Here is a 25,538-nt window from a genome sequence, read left to right on the forward strand (position 1 = left end):
TTTGGCCAAATCTGGCTTCAGCCCTTCTTTTGATATAACACAGGTATTTTTACCCTTACTGAGCTTGAAGTTATTTGTCAGTGCTCGGTCCAACACTTGTCTAATCCAGAGACCATGCTGCTCTTTGGTCTCTCCCCTGATAAGAATGTCATCAAAATGTTTAAAGTCCATCAATGCCTTCAAATAACATCTGCATTGAGCAAAATTAATCCCAAAGGGAATTTGTATTTTCCTAGCTGGATATACATTTGGAGTCACATTTCCATCCACTTTGGCTACGTTCAGACTGTTGGTCCAAATCCGATTTTTGTGCATATCCGATTTAGATCCGATCAGATTTAGCTAGTGTGAATGGCTAAAAATCACATGAAATGTGATCTTTACAGATCCTTTTCGAGCATTTCTGAAAATCCGTTTCAGTCTGACCGCTCTGGGGTGCGTTTTCCGAAAGCATCGTTGGCCAACTATGGTCGCAAGTTCATCGCAATGTCCATTGAACTCTATTGGTAACGACAGAACTTGCGACCATAGTTGGCCAACGATGCTTTCGGGAAATGCACCCCTGATCGGATTTCGCGTGGTTTATGTGACTTTCTCACGGTACGTAAAAAACGTAAACATCAGACGTTGTTATAGAAAACATGCTGAAAGTCACTGAAGAAACAAGGTTGTGTTGTTGCAAAGTGCCGGAAGAGCAGAAAATGACAATGTAACGGAGACATGGTTTGAAACTTGCGGAGACCATAGCATGGAATAAAGCCACGCATACCAGCCTCCTACATGACGCAGTAATCCAGCGCGGAGGCTGTGTAGTTTAGTGTATTTCTTGAAAAAGATAAGCCTGTAGTGTAAAACTCCTAAGAGAAGGCCTCAGGTCACAGAACTTACTATGTCTGACTTCAGCAGCTCTGAGCAAAACACCCAGCCAGCTGCACCAGCCAAAAATGGAACATCAGATGTTTTAATATGAAGATCCATATATCAAGCGCACTGATGCAAATGACACTGTAAAATAGGGTTTTCTATATGTTGCTTTGATGCTAAACCAGGTGACTGCTCTCCACTATTAGAAATGGAGCCAGGAAAAGAGATGATTGATTGGGGAGGATGGATGAACAATAAGGGTGTAATGGTACATGCATGTGTTCGTCCCGAACCGTATGGTACAGTTCGGTGCATGCATGCAGTTGCACAACGAATAGCCTACATTCAGTCAAAGGCGATCCACACTACAATCCAGAAGGGAGCATCCGCAGCAATGCAACGCTGTTTGCCACCAGTAAAAAGCGCAGAAGAAGAAGAAGAAGAGAATTGATGGGTGCTTCTTAATACAATTGATGCTTCCTCGTTTCCTCGCTCCTCCGTCCTTCAGCCTGTGACCCAGAAACCGATCAAATTCAGCCATCTTGAAGGACATCTCAATTCTCTAACTGCACCACTGACATTGCTCATTACTCTAAAATGGCATAAAATCTGCTCTGAATGTGTTTACTACACAGTATTTAATGGTACACATTTTTTTTCTCTATTATATCTAAACCTAGGATAATCCTAGGCACACATCAGCATAATGGGGATATAACTTGAGGATTGAGGATCATAACTCCTCAAACTTCAATATGCCAAAGACAACAAGTGTGTTTGTGTGTGTGCGTGTGTTGATTTAACTGCTCCTATAAAAAATTCTTAGTGCTCTGTTTTGTTCTCTCTTATCACTTTAGTGTTGTTAAAAAAAAACTGATCTTATCATCACTTGGTAGATCAAATGTCTACACCCATCCCATAATCCTAGGTACTTGAAAACACTGACTCTTTCTATTGGCCTTTCAAAATTTCATATAACATCAGTTTTTACATATTTTACTTCTATTTTAGTAGGCTACATAATATAGCATGACTTGTTGACATCTTAATATTCCAATCAATATAGACCTTCCACCTTTTTAATAGCTGTCTGAAAATATGTTTGTTGCTTAGTTGGTCAACTAACTAACTAACTAAATAAATAAATAAATAAATATTGTTCATTGGTAAATAATAGTAAAAAAAAAAATCCACTCTTATTTCAGCAGACAAAAAAAAGAAAAAAGAGGAAGTTGATTGGTGCAGACAGTTACACCTACATCATTGACGTATATTTACGTACTTGATGATATTCACAAACATAGGGGCGGATTCATTTCGTACCGCCATACAGACACACACAGAAGTAGAAGAAGAAGAGATCAACACGTGCTCTCAGTTAGCAGCGTAAACTGTAGAACACACAACTTTGTCTCACATTTAAGGAAGGCTAAAAATCTTACGATGCCAGCCCAAATCATCTGCGGAAAAGCGATCTCAGCGTAAGCTATTTTCTAACATTTTTCATGTTACGTTGATAAAGCTATAAACTAATTTTTATGTTTTTTGTTCAAACGTAACGTTACTTGTGTGAATTAGAAAACAATAATATTTTAGAGAGAGTGCCTGTTTGTTTGTTTTTTACACCGCTCAGATTCGTGTTTTTTTTATGGATTTTTGTCAAGAATTGAACTCTGAACTCTTGAGAAATGCACTGAAGGTTTTTTTTTTATTGATCGCTGTATCGATGATATTAAAGTCTGAAGAGTATTATGTAAACCAGAACACACTCAAAAGGTGTAGTGGATCTTATATTGTTTTTATGTATGGAGACCAAACATCACATGATCTCCATCTGACCATCATTACTCTGAATGGATAGCACAGTCAGTATAATCAGCCATTTAGATAACTTGCAGTGGACACACAAATGTTTTTAAACCTAATAAAATGTTTCTTGTTTACCCTTATGGCTAATTTTAATTTAGCTAACATTATATAATTGGTTCAGTCTTGTAGAGTACTCACAGTGGTGTATCCAATGTGTGTAACTAATTTACATTGGCCATTTTCTACTCTAGTTCTAACATGTAGGCTAATTTAAACAATAATTTTAACACTAAGTCAAGTCAAGTCACCTTTATTTATATAACGCTTTCTAGAATACAGATTGTATCAAAGCAGCTTCACAGTGATAACATGAAAATAATACAACAAAGATCAGGTGACAGAATGGAGAAAAAACCTTGGGAGAACCCAGGCTCAGTCGGGGGCCAGTTCTCCCCTGGTCAACGGACGAACAGTGGATGATTATGATTTAGGCAGAACAAAAGTTGCACAATTAAAATAAACATGTATTTCCCGAACTGAAAAGTGAGCATTCAAGCAAAAACTTGCTGCCAAATTCAGATATCATTGTCTTTAAAAATTGAAATATTGAGCAATGGTCTACTTTCCTTACCCTGATTGACAATGGGAAGCTAGTGATTCATAATTTGAGTTATCTGGTCTAATTTGATTAAAAATTACAGTTTTATGTAATTTGCCTTTGCATGGTCCAGAAACATAAAGAAGACCCAGCTACAATGGGTGCTTCTCAAATGAAAAGGCAAACCAGTCCTTTTGAGTCTTGTAGGCTTAAGGGTGCTTTCACACCTGCCTCATTTAGTTCGGTTGAATCGCACTAGAGTTCGTTTTCCCCATTGGTGCGGTTCGTTTGGGCAGGTGTGAATGCGGCTATCGCACTCGGGTGCGCACCAAAAGTGGACCAAACAAGCGTACCGAGACCTGCTCGAAGAGGTGGTCTCGGTACGTTTTGAAACGAACTCTGGAGCGTTTCGTTTGTGGTGAGAACGTGATCCGACCTTGAACAGAACCAACTGCCAAAGAACTGCGCATTTTTGGACTAAACCAGTTGCCGTAGTCAGCTGCGCTGTGATTACTGATTATGGGATGAGGAGAAATGTTTGTTGGCAGTTTGCACTCGCGGACAAACTTTAAGTTGTGAGGAGGTGCAGACAGAGCCTGATAGAAATTATTAACAGCCGCATCCTCGTTTCATTCTCAAATAATCTTGTTTGTCTAAAGTGGTGTAGTAGACAAACTATATAATAAAATATGACGAAGGATACAATCAGCCCACGCAGTCGTCTCTCCATAGTAAACAGCGGCGTGTTATCTGCCGGATTTTCCCGCACGTTAATTCTGACCAAAAGAAGTGCAGTTATGGAAATGCCAGACATATCTGGCCAACGAGTGATGTGAATGTAGTCACGTGACTGCATTTTGGTTCGTTTTATCGACTCATAAACTGATTCGGACCACAGCGATCAGTCTGGTGTGAAAAGGAACCAAAACGCCTGAAAAATGCTACAAAGTATCATTTTTCACCCTTGGTCCGGACCAAATGAACTGAACTACAGATGTGAAAGCACCCTAAGTCTTCCTCAATCTTGACTACGTTTACATGCACCCTCATCATGTGATTATGTGTAATGAGATTTATGCAAAATTGTGATTTCAACTTTACCTCGTGTAAACACAATACTTTGAACAAATTCCGATTAAGCTCATAATCATAAAAACCATAGTCATTGTATAACGTGATGTATATACTATATGCAGATTTTAATCACAAAAACAGGCATGTATGCATTTATTGCACTCTGACCACAGTGCGCATGTGCATTTTGGGGTGCTGAAGAAACTGAGTTCAGGTTGACAATGTTGCACAACATAAATAAATATTGCAGTATATTGATGGTTGAAATCATTGAAATGGAGACATTTTAGGCCACATACCAAATAATTAGCAAACAAATCCTTGTGTGCTGAAAGAACTTGGCTAGGAACACACCTACTGTATGTGAGCTCATCATATGTTCTGTGCATTGGGCTATGTGAACAATCAGAATAATGAAAATTGCATGTAAACGGGAGTGAAAAAGTTTGCTTGTGTCATGTTAACATCTTACAGCAGGCAAGTCTTTACATTATTGATGCAAGTGTAAACAGTCATTAAATGCTAGAATGAGGTGGTTTACTCTAAAAGATTCTGGTAGATCGGTCCCCAGGTCTCTCTAGTAAGTCCGCATGGCTACATCATAAAGGTTTCCACACAGAAATTGAGAAAAAAACCTTGGGAGAAGCCAGGCTCAGTCAGGGAGCCAGTTCTCTGGCTTAAATGAACACTGTAAAAAATGGATTTTTGAATAAGTCACACGGGCATTAGGTGGGAAGAGTTGTACAAGCAATACAGTCAGTGCTGGGTAGTAACTGATTACATATAATCTGGATTACGTAATCAGATTCCAAAAATTAAGTACTTAATTAAATTATATTACATTTTTACAATGCTTGTAATCATACAACAGTTACTTTTTTATTGATTACATGTCATTTTTACAATAGCAGTAAATTATTCCTAATTCATTGATTCTCCCTACTACTACCTTTTTATTTTTATTTATTATTTATTATTTATTATTATTATTTATATTTTATTTACAGCCTACTGCTTGTGTATGTTCAGAATGTCTTCCAGGTTTGTGGAATTGTTGTGGAACACAGATCAGCCACTAGTCATGCCTATATCACACTGAAAACAGACATCACTAATCACTGGATCTACAAAAATCATTTCACTTTTAAATGGATAGTTCACTAAAATGTTTTGTTTTTTTATTTCAAAGTGTTTTTATTGTTTTAAACGTACATAACACAAACAAACCAACATACATTCTCTTATGTCATACAAGGCATCCCCATTCACAAACCTCATACTTTGTATACATTATCTCACATATCCCCTTTCGTCGCAGATTGGCATCCAAGGTTCATACAAATACTGAGAATGCACACAGAACACACAAAAAAAAAAAAAAAGAAAGGGAGAGGGGGAGATGAGAACATAATTTTTTTACTCTAAAGAATTAGCATCAAATGCATTTTCATAATAATCCAAGAAAGGTTGCCATACATTCTGAAACCTTTCTGCTGAGTTTTGGACTGTAGTTCTTAACTTTTCAAGCTGGAGGAAGGACATAGTTTCGCACACCCAACGTGAGTGTTTTGGGGTTGAGGAAGATTTCCAATTTGCAAGAATTAGTCGGCGGGCTAACAGTGTAGAGAATGCTATTAATTGAGATTGGCCTCTTGAGACCCCAACTTTACTGTGTACCACCCCAAATATTGCAATGATAGGATCTGGATCAATATTCTTTTTACAAATGTAGGTGAATGTATTAAATATCCCATACCAGAATGTGCCTATGCTTGGGCATGACCAGAACATGTGAGCCAGAGAGGCAGGGGCTTGGTGACAGCGCGTACAGTTGGGATCCACATTAGGATATATTTTGGCCAATTTGGTCCTAGAGAGGTGCAGGCGATTAAATACTTTGAATTGTATCAACCTGTGCCTAACACAGATAGACGATGTGTATGTTTTATGTATAGCTCTTTGCCAAATTTCTTCCGTCAATTCTGTGTTTAGATCCTCCTCCCACTGTACCTTAAGAGACAGAAGAGATGGGCATTTCATGGCCTGAATAGCAGTATACAGCTGGGAGACACCACCCGAGAGATGGGGCTTGACCGTCAGACAATGATCAAGAGGGCCGATATTTGGTTTTAAGGGGAATGAACGAATGTGTTTTTGGTAAACTTAATTCATTAACCAAATAGTCAAAAGAAACGAACGTGCCATCTACAAAAAGATCTCCCACACTGTTTATGCCTTTTCTAGCCCAGGTGAGAAAGGCCGTATCTATAAGTGATGGCTTAAAAAGAAAGTTTGAGGACAGAGGCATAGACACCAAAGCCTGTATGTGACCAAAATGTTATGTTAAAATTGGGTCCATATGCGTAAGCTGCCTCTTACAATAGGATTGTCCGTATGTGCACCCACTGCCACTGGCAGTGGAGCACACAGCATTGAGGCCAAAGAGATGGACGAGCATGAATGTTGTTCCATTAGACACCAACTCGGACTACTCCCACCAATAGAAGCTCCATACCATGTTACTAATTTGTAGGGGTGTAACGATACACCAATGCCACGGTTCGGTTCATATCACGGTTTTGGAGCCACGGTTCGGTTCGGTTCGGTTCTGTTTGCTGTGGGGGCAGGGTTCATGGCAGGGCACCACCAGCAATAATAACACTAGAGTCACTTTAAACTTAATAAAAACAACAACAACAATAATTTAACTTAACTTTATTCATTTTATACATTGGCTTCATGTTTTCTTTAGAGCAGTTAGCACACCTGAGTTAACTAAAATGAAATAGCCTAAATGTCTCCACTGACTAGTCAGAAATAAACTGCACACCTGAGTAGGGTTGCCAACTTCAGAAAAGTAATATGCGGGACAATTGTGGTTCTTTATAGGAAAATGAGGGACACTCAAAATATTTACTGTATCGCACAATCTACATAATTTCAGTGTCTGCAAACTGTAGTTAAGTATAGGCTATGTTTAAAAGGTTATCAGACAAACAAAACCGTTTTAAACAAATAATAATCAGAAATGTTTTGTGAGCATATTATTCCCTCAGGTAGATTACATGTTTTCTTGCGTGGCTGGATGTTGGACTCATGAACAATAATCACGTTGTTTGCATTCGCCAAAAGTGATTTGCCGAAATCAAAACGTGGACAGTAAAAGGAAATTACCGTTAGCGCGAGACGAGTCCGGCTTGAAGCGGAAGCGGCCAGACGGCAGAGGATTATGTTCGCAAATCAAACAATGATTAAAAAAAGCTGTGATATGTCATCATATTGGATGATGACAGGTGTCAATGATCATTCTCAAGATTCGTGATCAGCACTGCTGCTGTTGCTGCTGTATCAATATCAGTCCGTGGTTGTGACCGCAGGGTCTTCAATCACAATATGCCATGGCACGGAGTTGCCATCCTGAAGTGCGTATGTAAACTCCCGAGCGTGATCGATCACCCAAATCACGTGACATGCACTTTATTTAGTAAATAATATTATAATAATATTTATTAAAACTACAGCTCTTATTAGTTGTTTAAAGTGTATTCATTAATTACTATTTAATCAAATGTCAAGGAAGAAAAAATAGTTTTGTGACAAAGTGAAGTGAGAGTTGGGAGCAGGGGGCGGGGCACGTTCGGTTCGACATGTGAGTATCGCGGTTCGAACCGTGGCTTTTGTATCGCGGTTTTTCGGTTCGGTTTGAATACCGTTACACCCCTACTAATTTGTGAATGTTTGCAGCCCAATAATAGTATAAAAAATTTGGTAGAGCTAGTCCAGCATTCTCCTTGCGTCTCTCAAGAACTGTTTTCCGTACGCGAAGTATAGTTTTGTTCCATATAAATGTACTGATGTGCCTGTCAAGCTCCTTAAAGAATGATTTGGGTATGAAGATTGGGACTGTTTGAAATAAGTACAAGGTCTTAGGTAGCGTTACCATTTATTGAATTAATACGTCCGGACAGGGGCAGAGTAGACCAACGATTAAGGTTCTCCTTAATCTGTCCCAAGGCTGATTTGAAGTATTTGGAATAGGTCCTTATATCTACTTGTGACACTTACTCCCAGGTATGTCATGGGGCCCTCTGTAGTCCTGAATGGGTGTGAGTCAAAGGATCGATTCTGAGCCAAAACATTAATTGGGAACAAAACACTTTTGGTGAGGTTAATCTTGTACCCAGAGGATATACCAAATTGAGAAATGGTGTCTAGGCATTCTGGGATTGAAGTCTCCGGATCTGATATAAACATCAGCAAATCATACAATGACACTTTATGAACCAGGCCGCCCCTCGTGATACCCCTTATATTGTTATTACATCGCAATGCGACGGCAAGTGGCTCAATGACCAGATCAAAGAGAAGAGGGGACAACGGACAGCCCTGTCGTGTCCCTCTCTGAACAGTGAAATATTGCGAATTAAAGTTATTAGTCCTCACTCTAGCTTGGGGTGCTGCATACAACGTCTGAATCAAAGAAACAAAGACTGGACCAAAGGCGAATTTGCTTAGAGTTTTGAAAAGGTGTCCATACTCAATTCGATCGAAAGCTTTATGCGCGTCTAGTGAAATCACTATTTCTGGCGAGTGAATCGAATGTTTAGAATATATTAAGTTAAAGAGGCGATGTAAATTGTGAAAAGACTGCCTGCCCTTTACAAGGCCTGTCTGGTCAGGATGCACAATTTTTGGTACTATAGATTCCAATCTTAAGGAGAGAATCTTTGTAAGTATTTTATAATCAAATGTGAGTAGGCTGATCGGGCGATAAGACTCACATTTAGTGGGGTCTTTGTCCTTTTTGGGAAGCACAGATATTGTGGCTTGGGTCATAGATGTAGGCAGCTTCTCTTGTTTGAGTGATTCATTATAGACGAGGCACATTAAAGGTATCAACTTGGAGGCAAAGGCCTTATAGAACTCAATTGGATACCCATCTGGGCCTGGTGCCTTTCTATTTTTCATTGACCTAATTGCTTGACTAATCTCAGTTTCAAATATCGGCTGCTCAAGGATGACCTTATCCTCCTCAGCTACAGTCGGAAGTTACATTGTCAAGAAATACATGGTCACTAGGATTGTCTGAAGAATATAAGGATGAATAAGATAATCTGAATTGATCGTTAATGTCTTTGGGGTCAAGCTTAACTTCTCCATCCGCAGTTTGTATTTTTGTAATAAAATTGGCAGCAGAATATTGACACAGCTGGTGAGAGAGTAACCTACTTGCCCGCTCTCCATGTTCGTAAAAGTTTTGTCTAGATTTCAGAAATTTCTCTCCTGCTTCCGTAGAGGCAAGAAGATCAAATTCAGTTTGTAATGCTATTCTTTTTTTGCGGAGGTCAACTGTAGGGGCCGAGGAGTGTTGCTGGTCAGCATCGTGGATTAGATTGATCAACTCATCGTAGCGTCTAGACCTGCTTCTATTAAGACGAGCAGTGTATTCTATTATTTGACCCCTAATATATGCTTTAAGAGTTTCCCAAAGTATTAAAATATTGGTGTCTGGCAGCTGGTTAGTTTCAATAAAGAAATCAATCTGTGTTGAAATAAAGTCTACAAATGTTTCATCAGACAACAAAGATGTATTAAATCGCCAATTACATTGAATTGGCCTTCTAACCTGGAGCCAAAGCTCCATAGTGACCAGAGAGTGGTCAGAGATAACAGTGCTTTCATAACTGCAAGACTTAATTGATGAAGGCATTTTTTGATCCAGCAAAAAGAAATCTATTCTTGAGTATGTTTGATGAACAGCGGAGAAAAAGGAAAACTCCTTTAATGTAGGATTCCTAAATCTCCATGGATCTACTACACCACTAGAACCGCAAAAAGCATTTATAATAGTTGCAGATTTAGAGGGGGAAGGAGGGGCTGTAAATACTTTGGAACGGTCTAGAGAAGGTTTAAGAACCGTATTAAAGTCTCCTCCCAGAATCAGATGATGTGTGCCCAGCTCTGGTATACGGCCAAACAGTTCTTTAAAAAAGTCTGGGTTATCCCAATTTGGAGCATACACACTAACCAGGATCACTGGCACGTTATAAAGTCTGCCCTGGACAATCACAAAACGCCCGCCTTTATCACTAATAACACTGGTTTGTATAAATTGTACATTTTTGCCAATCAAGATGGCTGTACCGCAAAATTTAGAATTTAATTCAGAGTGGTAAACCTGTGATGCGCATCCTCTCTTTAATTTAGGAATGTCTGTTGTGCGAAGGTGTGTTTCCTGTAGGAATATTATCTCTTCTTTCAATTTGTTTAAATGTGAAATCACCTTACTTCGCTTTACAGGATGATTGAGTCCCCTCACGTTCCAGCTCACAAATTTAGTCGCAGGTCTATTCATTCCATCTGCAGAACCCATGGCTGATAAAGTCCAACTCAGTGCTATTATGAAAACTCATCTCCAACTCTGAGAAAGAGAAAGAAGGTAAAGGGGAAAGGAACAAAAGCACAAAGACAGAAAAAAAGCAGACTGTGCAAAGTAAAAAGAAAACTTTTAAATCACCTATTAACAACACAGACCCCTGCTGGTCCCTCCCCAAATGAGAGACTGCACCCCCCCAACCTCCCAAGCCACTATGAAGTTTCATAGAAAGAAGAAAATAAAACTTACCGAGTGGAGCTGAGGCCCCACACAAACCTTATAATAACCATTTAGCTGAACATCTATAACATTAACAAGACTAATTAGAACCATTACTCAATATCCCTGTGTACATGGAAGAGAGAAAAAAAAAGACTGCATTTGTGAGCGTTAAGTAAATAATAATAATAATAAAATAAAAAATAAATACAAATAATAAATAAAATAAATCAGTTATCAGTACTTTGATTTCTGCATATGTTAGAAAACGATTTTAAGTAAAACATGAAAAAACAAAGCAGACATATATATAAATTATTGTATAAATAGAAAATAAATAATTAAATTAATAGATATATAATAATAATATAATAAATTATATTTTAATAATAAAACTTTAAAACAGTCAAATTATCCATACATGTTTCCTACATATATTAGAAGACAATTCTGAATGAAACATGAAAAAAGTCTGCATATGCAACTAGCCATCAATACATCCACTGTCCAATGTCACTGAACTGATCCAATGTCCCATGGCATTACATTGCAGCGATATTGATCCCCATTCCCCAACAACAATTGGTTCATTCCAATACTCCCACCAAATATACCGAGGTATGTAGCCGAACAAACTCCCATATCAATCACTCATAAGTCCCCTGATGAAGGTAACCGCCTTCTCTGGGTCAGTAAAGCTCTTCTGCTGGCCGTCCCGAGTCGTAATCCTCAGTTTTGCAGGATACAACAGCCCGTATTTTACTCCCTCGCATTGCCGTAATAACTGTCTCACCTGTCCGAAAGCCGCTCTCCGTCGCGCCACATTCTGCGTGTAATCAGGGAACACTCTGATAGTGTCTCCATTTTCAGATACAAGTTTTGGAGATGTAACAGCCTTTCGTAGAATGCTTTCCTTCTCTTGATAGTAGTGGCACTTGACGACAAAAGCTCTCGGTGGTTGCCAGATTGGAAATGTCCAAGTATCGTACCAGAAGCTCAAAATTATCGTATTTGGAAGAAAATTATCGTACACGAGTCAACGACATGAAAATGACAGACATCCCAACTAGGCATGTGCCGGTATCAAATTTTCATGCTGCGATTAATTGATTGAGCTTTTATCACGGTATACGGTATTATCACAATATTTTAATTGCTCAAGAGAAATGGATGGATTGGTGGTGGTGGTGGGGGAAGGAACAACTTGCATAAAAAAAAAAACTTGCATTACAATAGGTGTAATTGTGATTGTCAAAACATTTAGTAACTAAACAGAATTTTACACAATTTTCACGATTTCAATTCAATTCTTGGGATTTGATTTCAATCTTGATTCAATATTGACTCTTTGGATAAATATTAGGTAGGCTACAGTAGATAGACTACATGTTAATTTTTCTCAAGAAAAAATATATCTCACATAATGCTGTAAACATACAGAGAGCCCTATCAGCTGGTATTATTAAAGGTTAAAAATTAACATAATTTGGTTTTCATTATAATAACAATTATGACACAAGTAAAAATATAAACAAATGTAATATAAGTGCACAAATTTAGCAAAATACTCATCTCTATAGCTATTTTTTTCCAGTCAGCTAACGTGTTGGTCATTAAATGGCTTTCCTGAGGTAAATGTAACGTTCTGTGACATAATTGTTATCCTGCAGTTATATTGACCTCTTTTCGTGGTTGAAAAACACTGATTGATCGACATTATGTATGAGGCATAAATACCTTTCGGTAAGTTGTACTGTGTCTTTAAATAAAAAGTAACAGATGATCGGTTTGCTTGAACTGAGGCGCTACAGCGATCTGTCACGTCACATTTACAAGCGCCAAAACGGTATTTATTGTCTGAATTTCGTAATAAAATGGACAGAACCTGAGAGCTGAGAATTTTTTTCATATCAAAAGTAACCTGCTCTGTCTAGTCTGTCGGGTGTCAGTGTCCTCTTTGCTCCGTGATTTTTCTGTGCGTGAGAAAATGGATGTGTGGCGCTAGAGCATGTGGAAAGTGTCAATTGCGTGAGTCTCACGCTGAATGCGTAGAGTTGGCAGCCCTGCTTTTAGAAGGGGGATAAATCCTTTATTTTACTGTCTATGGATAAATCGACGACAGCGTTCCTCCTCCCGCCATGCTTCTTCTCCATGTGAGGATTCATTACATTAGACTAGAGTGCGCACTGCGCCGCATGCACACAGTGCTTTAGTGCAGCAGATTAATGGCATATGTTAAGAGAATCGTTCAAATTGGTATAGAAGCATGAAATTTGGCACAGATACTCTCTTAAGGGTCACTCTTTGGGGAAAAAGGCGTTGGCCATCCAAAAATTCAACATGGCGGCCATTTTTTCAAGATGGCCGCTATTTCTGTCAAATGCTCATTATGTCAATCGTTCAAACAGTGATGTAGGCATAACATTTTGTGAAAATACTCTCTTCAGAATGTTTTTTTTTGAAAACGGTGCTTGTCCCTCAAAAATTCAAGATGGCAACCATTTTTCAAGATGGCCGCCATTTTTCAAGATGGCCGCCATTTTTCTTGAATCCTTAATTTTTTTTTTTCAAATGGTGATGCTATCATGAAATTTGGTACAAATATTCTTAAAGGAACATTATCATGAAAAAAGATGTGTGCCACTCAAAAATTCAAGATGGCAAGGCAAGGCAAGGCAAGTTTATTTATATAGCACATTTCATACACAATGGCAATTCAAAGTGCTTTACATAGAAGAAATTAAAATAATAAAAGAAATAAGAATAATTAAAACAGTTTAGAAAAATAAAACACAGTACAAACAGTCGGACGAACAGCGGCACAGTGCTCATTCAGTAAATGCATAGCTAAACAGAAGTGTTTTGAGTCTGGATTTGAATGTGACTACTGTAGGAGCACATCTGATCTCCTCTGGAAGCTGGTTCCAGCTGCGGCTGGCATAATAGCTAAAAGCGGACTCGCCATGCTTAGAGTGAACCCTTGGTATTTCTAGCTGATATGATCCTAGTGATCTGAGTGATCTGTTGGGTTTATATTCAGTGAGCATATCTGCAATGTATTGAGGTCCTAGGCCATTGAATGATTTATATACCAGTAATAATACTTTAAAATCAATCCTAAATTTAACTGGGAGCCAGTGTCAATGTTGTAATATACAATAGTATTTGATACACTGCTGATTTTGCAGGTTTTCCCACTTACAAAGCATGTAGTCTGTAATTTTTATCATAGGTACTCTTCAACTGTGAGTGACGGAATCTAAAACAAAAATCCAGAAAATTACATTGTATGATTTTCAAGTAATTAATTTGCATTTTATTGCAAGACATAAGTATTTGATACATCAGAAAAGCAGAACTTAATATTTGGTACAGAAACCTTTGTTTGCAATTAAAGAGATCATACGTTTCCTGTAGTTCTTGATCAGGTTTGCACACACTGCAGCAGGGATTTTGGCCCACTCCTCCATACAGACCTTCTCAAGATCCTTCAGGTTTCGGGGCTGTCGCTGGGCAATACGGACTTTCAGCTCCTCCAAAGATCTTCTATTGGGTTCAAGTCTGGAGACTGGCTAGGCCACTCCAGGACCTTGAGATGCTTCTTACGGAGCCACTCCTTAGTTGCCCTGGCTGTGTGTTTCGGGTCGTTGTCCTGCTGGAAGACCCAGACACGACCCATCTTCAATGCTCTTACTAAGGGAAGAAGGTTGTTGGCCAAGATCTCGCAATACATGGCCCCATCCATCCTCCCCTCAATACGGTGCAGTCGGCCTGTCCCCTTTGCAGAAAAGCATCCCCAAAGAATGATGTTTCCACCTCCATGCTTCACGGTTGGGATGGTGTTCTTGGGGTTGTACTCATCCTTCTTCTTCGTCCAAACACGGCGAGTGGAGTTTAGACCAAAAAGCTCTATTTTTGTCTCATCAGACCACATGACCTTCTCCCATTCCTCCTCTGGATCATCCAGATCAGGGGCGGAGTGGCAATCGGGAGAGTCGGGACTTTTCCCGGTGGGCCGGTAGTGTTTTGAGGCCGCGGAGGGCCGGTCTGATAATAGTTATACATTGCGAGTTATTTTAGCAACACCCGTCTGGCGGCCTGATGTGCGGCCGCTTCTCGCTGGTCAAACTGTGCAGCCTCTCTGCTCAACACAGTATATAAAAGTGCTCAACCCGTTCGGCAGGTCCAACCATGTCTATAGGATTTTCAAAAACATAGGGGGGTCAGTGAGCGGCCCCTCCCAAAATCGGGTCGGCCTTTGATGTAAAAAGCCGCCGAACACCTCTTTTTCCTCGTCACGTCTTGGAAGTCTAACGTCCGTAAGAGTGAGTTAAATGATGGAAAGGCAAAAAAGAAAACTTATCTTGTTATTTCGAGATATTAAGACGTTATTTCAACATAATATCTCGTTATTTCGACATAATAAGTCGTTATTTCGACATAATAAGGGGGCATTCTAATCTGCATTAAGCTAGCCTACATTAAGCGTTCTTAGGCCTAATGGTTTTCTATGGGAGGAAATTGCTTAACGTGTAATTAAACGTTGCGTTCATATTCTGGGCTCATCTGATTTTTAGTAGGCTACATAGCATTTTTATGATTTTAGTATCATAATGATTAATAAATGCACGCACAATTATCCGTGAACTTGATTTGAACAAACGCCTTTCAACTTGTGCAAAATTCAGAATTAAATGAATGTGCAGCAATTTGCACAAATAGAGAGTCTGTAGGCCTATTGTAGCCATTAAATAAGCGCATTTAGTTTCATATTTGTTAAAATATATAATGTCATTTCTTTTCCATTTATGTTTATTTATGAAAAGTGAACAGCACGAATAAGATATGATGCCTATCAAGAGACAGAGGGTCAGACAGACATGATTTTGACCATTTCATTCAGTTTTGTTTTGTAGAAAACCTTTCATTAAAGTGAATTTCGTTTTGTATAAATTGTATCTTAATTTTAATCATTTTTTAAATAATAATAAGCAAATATAACAAACAGACAATATAGCCTAATCATGGAGGCGCCCGCGCGGTCAATTGCATTGCACGTTAACTGAGCGCATCTCATCCGAACTAAGTTAACGAAACTCAGTGTATGCCTCACACAGACATGCGAAACACATCAAATACACAAAGCTTGAAGTAACTTTAAACGAAATAATTCAAAACGAAAAGAAAAAGGCTTGCCTACTCTCTGATTACGTAATCATGCATTTCTCTAGGCGCGTTCACTATATATGGCGATCGTCAACTTCATCTTTGCAGCCGACACCCGACACTGTCAGAAAACACTAATTTATTACTAAAAATCAATGCACGCGTTACCGGATTTACAAATGCACATCTTGCTTGTTGCACGCACATAAATGTTGAAATAACGAAATATTATGTTGAAATAACCTTATTAATAAGCTACTAATAGCCTGCATCTTTTAGAATATTTGATTGAATGCTGAATGTTGCGCTTGTTCAATTTAATAAAATTAAAACTTTAATTGTGATCATTAAAATAATTGAATATTAAATATTTAGTGGCCAAGTTTTGCTCAATTATTATTTGTATAACTGCGCAGCTCCCCCGTCAATGATCTAGCACCCCTCAGCACAAGCGTTAAAAAATCTGGCGCTGAGAAGGTCAGACTCAAAAATTATGGAGGAGGAGGCAGTGAAATGCTCCAAAATAACAGACATGTTCCGGGCATCAACAAGCAAAGATACTACAGGTGAAATAAACTGAAGCACATGTTGTCAAAGCTAGGCACAGATGGGAATTAGCACCAGCTATGCAGCCAGCCAGCCAAAAGCTTGTGTAATTTGAAAGTAGCAGTGGTAAATATGAGACAAATAAAAAGTTTACTATTGAGTGACTATCTAGGCTACTAGTGGCAGATTTCCTAGTTTTAAAACGAGTAACCTCCCTTGGCTGCTGCTGCTATGTTAAGTGTATACAGATTATGTTAACACTAGCAGAAGCTAACGAGCAAGGTGTCGTGTCACCGTGAAAATGCCATAGACCCTTTTCAACAGGGTGATGATGACACGTTTTAACGGTCATCATCCGCATAAATCCTGGAAAGTTTTTTTTAATATTTTCAATTGAAAAAAATATGTATTTACATTTAACACTATTTTATATTATATTACCTTTAATAAAATTACAAAAAAAAACGAGTTAATGCTGCTGTGAGGGTTTCTAATGCTGCGTCTGTGGGAGTGATGACAAAGTGACTTATATTTCTCTCTTCTGAGTTCTTCTGACTGCCGTTATCCATCTCTCGCAATTTTTTTACTCTTTTAGAAAGTTGTGAAAAAACTATAGAGGAACAAAAAAAATCTATTTAATATTCTCTCATTCACTGCTATATTTTTTAGCAAAGGTTTTTTTTTTTTTTTTTTTTTTTTTTTACCACCGAGGGCCGGTGGTCTACGAAATTTCCCGGTAGATTTTTTGGTCCCACTCCGCCCCTGATCCAGATGGTCATTGGCAAACTTCAGACGGGCCTGGACATGCTTCGGCTTGAGCAGGGGGACCTTGCGTGCACTGCAGGATTTTAATCCATGACGGCGTAGTGTGTTACTAATAGGGATCGACCGATATGGATTTTTTTAGTGCCGATGCCGATACCGATTTTTTTTTCATCAGACTTAGCCGATGACCGATACGGGCTGCCGATTTTCTTGGGCCGATATTTGGAGCCGATACTGCTTTTGCTCACTCAGTTTACATCATAAAAATTACACATATAATATATAATGATAACAACTGTTACAAGTCTCAATTAAGAAAGGAACATTTATTGAACTTTAAAAAAAAAACAATATTTGACAAATATTAAAAACGTGAGGTAGAACAAGTAAAAAAAAGTTCAGTGCTGAAAATACTGAAAAACATTTAAGCATAATTCAAATTCTGAAAATAAATTCTGAAAATAAATATTTAAGCATAATAAATAAAATAATTTGACTGAAACATGTTATTCTGTGTAGTTGTCTGATATATGTAATCGTGATCTCCATTTTAAACAAAACAAAAACGATTTTAAACCAAATAGATTCTAAGTTTATTATGAATTAGGGATCGCGTCTAAAACGTGTGGAAAGCACGGCCGCGCCGCTTCTACAAGCGGTTGCGTCTGTTGTTGCTATGCAACCACGAACTGCTCTCTCCATGATGACGAGGAAGTAAGGATTAATTTATTTCTATCCCTTTACAACTACATATATTTATGGAGATGAGAAATAAAAACCCGCTCTGTCCAGCTATGATCCGCTGTTCGGCCGAGCTTTCGATGTTGTCATGGAAAGGTCAGTTGTTTTTTTGTCACATGACCTGCGTGCGCTTGCGGCATTCTGAAAAGTTTAGATGTTTTCATCTCACCACGGCATAGGAGCGCCTGGACAAACGAGCGTGCTGCATCGCATGCGTGTTTCAACCGTGTTGCTTCTTTTATGAGCACACGTCCAAACCTCAGCCAGGTGGTCTCTGAATAAAACTCCCACAAATATAACGGAATCACCGAACAACGTCGGCATTATTTAATCCTATGACCAGTGTTCGTAACAGCTGCCGTATGCATATGGATAGCCTCAAACTTAGCTATTTGCAGCTCCCTAAATACAATGACAAGTAGTTTTATAGATGAGGCATTTGCGTTTTCCATTTGGACCCACAAATTTGCTTAGCTATAGTTGTACGCACATATAGAGCAACGTGTTTCCACTTTCAAAGTGTATTTCAGCTAAGTCAAACAGTTAAAAAGATGCTTAGAAATTTTAAAACTAACCGTTGTCTTGAAGAGGCTTCCAGCACTCTGCTAGTGTGGGAGGGGCAGTGCATGGGCTGCACGTGAACTGCAGCTCTCCAGCAACACAGAGCTGCCTGTGGACGCCTGTCTGTAATTAATGCCGGGAAAAAAAACTATCGGCGAACACAGCAGCCGCGTATCGGCCGATACACATCAAACCCGCAAATATCGGCCCGATTTATCGCCCGACCGATATATCGGTCGATCACTAGTTACTAATGGTTTTCTTTGAGACTGTCGTCCCTGCTCTCTTCAGGTCATTGACCAGGTTCTTCCGTGTAGTTTTGGGCTGATCCCTCACCTTCCTCATGATCATTGATGCCCCACGAGGTGAGATTTTGCATGGTGCCCCAGATGGAGGGAGATTGACCGTCATCTTGAACTTCTTCCATTTTCTAATAATTGCGCCAACAGTTGTTGCCTTCTCACCAAGCTGCCTATTGTCCTGTAGCCCATCCCAGCCTTAAGCAGGTCTACAATTTTATCCCTGATGTCGTTACAAAGCTCTCTGGTCTTGGCCATTGTGGAGAGGTTAGAGTCTGTTTGATTGAGTGTGTGTACAGGTATACAGGTAACGAGTTCAAACAGGTGCCGTTAAAGGACAAATCAAGTGAAAAATGAACCTAGGGGTAATTAACACATGGTTACCGAGTCGATCGTTCCCTGCGATGCGTTTTCATGAAAATCGAATGTAAAGAGTTTTATTTATAAAAACATTAGCTCATAACACTAGTATATAGGGCAGATGGCCGCCATATTGAATTTTTGAGTGTCCAACGCCTTTTTCCAAAATAGTGGCTCTTAGAGAGTATCTGTGCCAAATTTCTGATTCGGGAGTATAGATAAAAGCCCGCCCGCACTTACAATTGATTGGTTGGGTCATTACATGCGCTTCGTGAGGCACACTAGCACACACACACACGCAAGGTCTCTCGCTCCCTCTCTCTACACGTTCTTCCCCCGGTAGACGTAGAATCCATGGCTAGATCAATGAGAAGTCCTATTACAACGACCATCATTTGAAGTGTCACACAGTTCTGAAATTATCGTACATTATAGGATTTTTTCCATTATTGATCGTACATCGTACAGAGGTCAAAATTATCGTACAAATACGATAATTATCTTACATCTGGCAACACTGCTGCCCGTCTCCCGGGGCTTGCTGCAAAGTACGGTGAGCCCTATCAATAACGGGCGGCTCGTCCAGACCCATCACTTTTTGTAAAAGTTTTGCAACGAAGGTGCTCGCTGAAACGCCTGCCTCTCATCCTTTAACCCCGAAGATGCGTAAATTACATCTCCGTGATCTCGCTTTCAAATCCTCAGCCTTTGCCGCCAAACTCACCACCACCTCTTTTTTCAGTTCGGCCACCTGCTGCTCCAGATTAGCGATAGCATCCGAGTGAGTGTTAGCTGCAGTTTCCAAGCCTGCGTGCGCTCCTCTAGCGCGTTAGCTTTGATGTTGGCCTGATTGATTGCACCCTTCAGCTCTCTCTCAAACCACTGATTTGCTTGCGTATTTCTTCATTTTGCATCTCTGCTTTCTCATCCATTTTCGCCAGCAGTTCATTTCTTAATGAATTTATTGCTTGCAACATAGCTGACTGCCCCGAGCTTGTGCTTTCTGCTGGTTCGCTAGCTTTAGCAGCCTTCCTCAGGTCCGGCATGTTTATAAGCGGCTCAAATCGATTAACAGAATAAAAACAAAAATTCTCACATTTTACCAATGCACACAGTGTCTGTATGGCTTCAAACACCGAAAAAAGTGTCTTGTTGACAAATTTTAAGGTTCATGTGGAAGAGCTCAGTTAGACACGTCTACATCTCTCCGAGGCCCAACTGGAAGTCTCTTCACTAAAATGTTTTAATTGTAATCACTTACTCACTCTAAAGTTGTTCCAAACCTGTATGAGTTTCTTTCTTCTGATATTTTGAAGAATATTGGTAACCAGACAGTTTACGGAAGCCATTGACTTCCATAGTATTTTTTTACTACTATGGAAGTCAATGACTACCATCAAGTGTTTGATTACCAACATTCTTTAATACATTCTTTCTCTTGTTCAACAGAAGAAAGAAACTCGTACAGGTTCGGAACAACTTTGAGGGTAAGTATTGTCAAAATGTTGTCAAAATGACACATACATTTAATAGGCTTAGTGTCATTTTAAGTTAAGTTTTATAGAACACAGTGTATGCTTCAGAATAAATTGCATTTACATAATTATAATCCTTTTATCTTTCCGGACAAGTAACTTTTTTACTCGAGCTAGTGAATGACCTATTTGCTTTACAAATTACTATTTACTTAACAAATTTACTTGTCTTAAGGGCGAGCACATGGCAAGGCTTAATGTCGAGCCCTGTGGGTGATTGGAGGGCATTAGAGGGATTGGATACACTTGATGTATCTTTCAAAATACACAGAATCAAGGGCATAAAGCAAAGGCTGCATTCAAATTGAGATGGCCTTTGACATTATGCAATGGAAACCGACATATGCATTCTTACTCGGATGCTTCCAATTGAAAATCAGCCTATGTTGTGTGTGTGGGAGTAAGAGAAGCACGCAAGACCTAATGTGAAGTGAAAGTTCACAAAATTCGTCAGCTCCAGATGTTTTTTAAATTATTTTTTCTTCTGAATCAGGACAGCTGAGTGGGAACATAATTGGCAATGAGCTCCAATATTGGCTGTTTGTGATTTTACAAACCAAAATTTATTCAGACACCTTAAACATTTCTCAAATTATCAGTTTATTCGCTATAGTTTAGAAAATGGTAATAAAATATGACAACAACTCAGAGTTTCAGAGATATTTCACTGGTTTTGGCCATCCTTCTGTTAGACTGTTTCACAAATGAATTAGGTTGAATAATAGCTGTCAGCTGTTAAATTTAAATACACAATTAGATAATACCAATTTAAATCAACCAATTAGCAAACGATGCTTAATTGTGTTCAGTCTGTGGTGTAAAAAGTTTGCAATAGCAATTAAAGAAAAAATATTTAAGCAAAACATGGTCAGGTCAAAGTGTCTGAATAATTTTTGGTCCCAAATTTTTATATATTTTACTGGTAGTCCACTGTGTGAAGACTTTTTGGGTATATGTCACAGTTTACTTTATTTTGCTCTCCTCACTTACATAAATGAACTATAGTGTCCTACACCCACTAGTAAAAAAATCTGGTGTCTGAATAATTTTTGGTTTGACACTATATCATAAATGTGTGTATATGTAGGACCATGTAGTTTGCTTTGTTACGCAATTCATATTGAATCCTTATGTTTCTCCAGTCAGGTCAGAGAGAGGTTGAAGGAAGAGGTGAAAGGCATGAGGATGTCTCATCCCAATTTCAAACCCGGCCTTGTGGTGTTACAGGTTAGTAGTGACAAGTTACTGGTTTAAATGTTGAATGACACAGTGTGTGTTTTATGGCCTTATTTCAGTGACTTCAAAATATATATTTTTTCAGTAAACGTCTTTTTTCTCAAAAATACAAACTTTTACACACATGCTGCTCACATATTATTGTAGCAGAGTTTATGCTGAATACAGTGCAATCGGACTTAAGCCATGAAAATGTTACAAGTTACTTATTAAAGCACAAATGTCAGAGCATGTCAAAACACCTCCAAAGCCCATAAAACACCTCAGACCCCAAATGGTAGGCATGAAGTTATTTTCACAGAGAATGTTTTTTTTTTCAATGTGATAATTATGATTATCAAAGATTAGTTTTAAGGGATACAATTATTGACAGCAGGGGAAAATGATGGTAGTTGTTTTATTGTGCGCTTGAACAATGGTTAAATGAATGAGACCAACTTTCTTTTGATGAGAGTGGTTTCGCTGTTTTATTTAGATTTGTGTTTTAATTTTTATTTTATTTTTTTCAAATTTATATTATTAGAAATCTTTGAATAAATAGAAGGATTGCCTATTAGCAATTGTGCTTTGCCACTTTTTTGTCTGATTTAATATTTTTTTTACTTTTAATGGTGTTTCCAGTCAGTCTGAAGTTGTTTAAACTGTCTTCTTATAATTGCATACAGTATGTTAAAGGGTTAGTTTACCCAAAAATGAAAATTGTCAGTAATTGCTCACCCTCATGTTGTTCCAACCCTGTAAGAAGATATTTTTTTATTAAATCGGAGAGCTGGCTCACTCCTCCATAGGCTTCTATGGGATTGAAACTTGCCAGCCCTGAAGATCCTTTGGTATTCGTATTAAACCACATTTGGAGAACTTAAATACAAACTTGAACATTTTAAATCAAATACAATTCAATTCTATACCTCCCTGGAAATTAAAGAAGCCTAATATCAATTTGGATTTAGCTTATCAGAGGAAAGGAGTGACTCATCCAAATGCATATAGACAGCAATATTTGGACATAAGAAACCAATTTCCTTTTCATGTACCTATATTCACAGATGGTTCGAAGGTGGAAAATAGTGTAACGGCAGCAAAGGTGACTGGACATCAACGCTATGGAATCCGTATTCCAAAACAGTGCTCAATTTTCTCTGCTGAAGCACGTGCTTTACTTTTAGCTTTGGAGCATATTGAAAATACAGTACAAAAACATTATATAATTTTTATAGACTCAAAATCTTGCCTTCAAGCAATGGACACTTTAAAAATTGATAATCCTTTAGTGGACTCCATCTTAACCAAAGTGGATTATCTGCTCAATCAGTTCTTCAGTATTATCTTTTGCTGGGTTCCAGGACATGTTGGACTTGAAGGAAATGAGCAGCTGCCAAGGAAGCTCTTAATAAGAAAATTAATGAATGTCAAATTCCTCCCTCAGACATCAGACCGGTTATTAACAGATATATTTTAAATAAGTGGAAAGAAGAGTGGCAAATGTGCAAGAATAATAAGTTGTATGAAACTCATCCGGAAATTAAAACCAGGACTTTTCTCAATTTTAAAACTAGACTTGATCAGGTGGCCTACACCAGATGTCGTATAGGTCACACAAGTTTGACCCATGCTTTTTTACTTAAAGGTGAAGACCCAACATTATGTATGTTTTATAGGATTCCTTTAACTGTTAAACATGTTTTATTATATTGTCCTGGACTTAACACAAGTAGAATGCTTTTTTTTATGAAGTTATTTCAGTTAAGGACATTTTTAATGAGATTATACCTGAAAAGGTTTTGGATTTTTTATCATATGTTAACTTAAAAAAATATTGTATAATATGACTTGCTGGTTATCTTTGTTCTGTTTTTATTGTATTTATATGATATTTGTGTTTTTGTAATTGAATTTTTGCCATGAAGATAGCTCTGATTGCTGACATGGTATTAAATAAAAAAAGATGAGATGAGATGCCGGCCCAGAAAGTTAGAAAAGACAATGTTTAAAATAGTCCAAGTGACTACAGTGGCTCAATCATAAGTTTATCAAGCAAAAAGAATACTTTTTGTGCACAAAAAAATAAATAAAAAAAATAACGACTTTATTCAACTATTCATTTTCCTCTGTGTGGGCCTCTGAGTGAGTTCATGTAGTGTAACAGCGCAGTGCTTCTGTGTTATGTATGTTTTATGGATGACTTTGAAATGGATTAGACGATGAGCCCAGTTTTTAGATGTTAAGATGAGATTAGACCACAGCCTCTCCCAGTCGACAGATAAGTAAAAATCGTATAATTCACGATTCCAGATAGATTTAATAGATAGTCTTTGTAAGGTGATCATTAAGCCTAATAATTCTACACACCTGAATTAAAGGCGTTTTTCATTTCCAGCCTTCATGAACAATTATATATCACTTATAAATGATTAAATACATAATGAATAGTAATTATTAACATTAATGTGGTTTGAAATTGGTAAAATGTGCCTGGAAAAAAAATATGAATGTCAACGTGCCTAATAATTCTGCATGCACTGTAAAGCCGCTTCTCAAACAGCTCGCGAGTACCAAACTGAGGTTGCTCTCTGTGGATTACTCTTGTTCTTGGATTATCTGTTTGTTTTTTGTTAATAAACTTGTGCTTGCATTTGGATTCTCTGCCTCATCCCCGTTAACATGTTACAGTTATAACACAAATATTAAATAAATATGAATAAAAAATATATATATTAAACCCATAAGAGTCACCTAAGGGGGGAATTCCCCCCCGAATACACCCCAAATATTTTCCAAAATGAAATTCAGGCCCTGATATATATAAATTTTAATGCAATTCTGTGGGAATCGGTTTTCTGAAACACATGCATGCAAGTCGCTACTGATATTTTTACATTTAAGTCCACTTTACGTGCAGAGCTGGTTTTCCAGTTCTAGCTGAGCGTGTTAACATGATAATTATAGATTAGGCTACACATTATAACTTGAGCGAAATTGTCGTGATGGAGCCCATTGCTTCAGAGAGAGTTATGTTTGTTTTTGGACATTTTCTTTTATTAAATTCTGCGATGATCAGAAGAACTGATGAAATTAAAGTGCCACTATGCCTATATGCCGGCAGCCTCTGTAAATACCTGCAAGTGCCCGCAGCCCTGTTCGCAAAATGACTTTAACATCCTTAATTATAAACGAATGTCAAGGGGTGTGTTGGTCAGACATTTTGTTGGGCTCAATGCATAATACATAGTGTTTTACATGCACAAATGGTCACAACACGTCATCAGTATGTAAATAAACTGTTACCAATTTTACATTTTGTACCAATTTTGTTCATTTGAACTAATGAAAATCTGCCTCCAGCACATTACATTTCTATATTAATTCAGAGAGTATATTTTCATGTCTGT

General features: G+C 38.2%; 1 protein-coding gene across 4 annotated transcripts in view; it reads left to right on the plus strand.

The window, feature by feature from the left end:
- The window catches only part of LOC308707468 (C-1-tetrahydrofolate synthase, cytoplasmic-like), a 103,145-nt gene that overhangs the window by 43,553 nt on the left and 34,054 nt on the right, over positions 1-25,538 (plus strand). For 2 of the 4 annotated variants that reach the window (XM_081393995.1, XM_081393994.1), the window contains exon 7: positions 22,056-22,140. In XM_081393995.1, the coding sequence (XP_081250121.1) occupies positions 22,056-22,140 (85 nt within the window). Of the gene's footprint in view, positions 1-2,172; positions 2,346-20,827; positions 20,866-22,055; positions 22,141-25,538 lie in introns of those variants that run through there. The other 2 variants (XM_081393997.1, XM_081393996.1) reach the window with 2 other exon arrangements.

Source organism: Scardinius erythrophthalmus (genome assembly GCF_964197995.2).
Source record: "Scardinius erythrophthalmus genome assembly, chromosome: 19".
Classification (NCBI taxonomy): Eukaryota; Metazoa; Chordata; class Actinopteri; order Cypriniformes; family Leuciscidae; genus Scardinius; species Scardinius erythrophthalmus.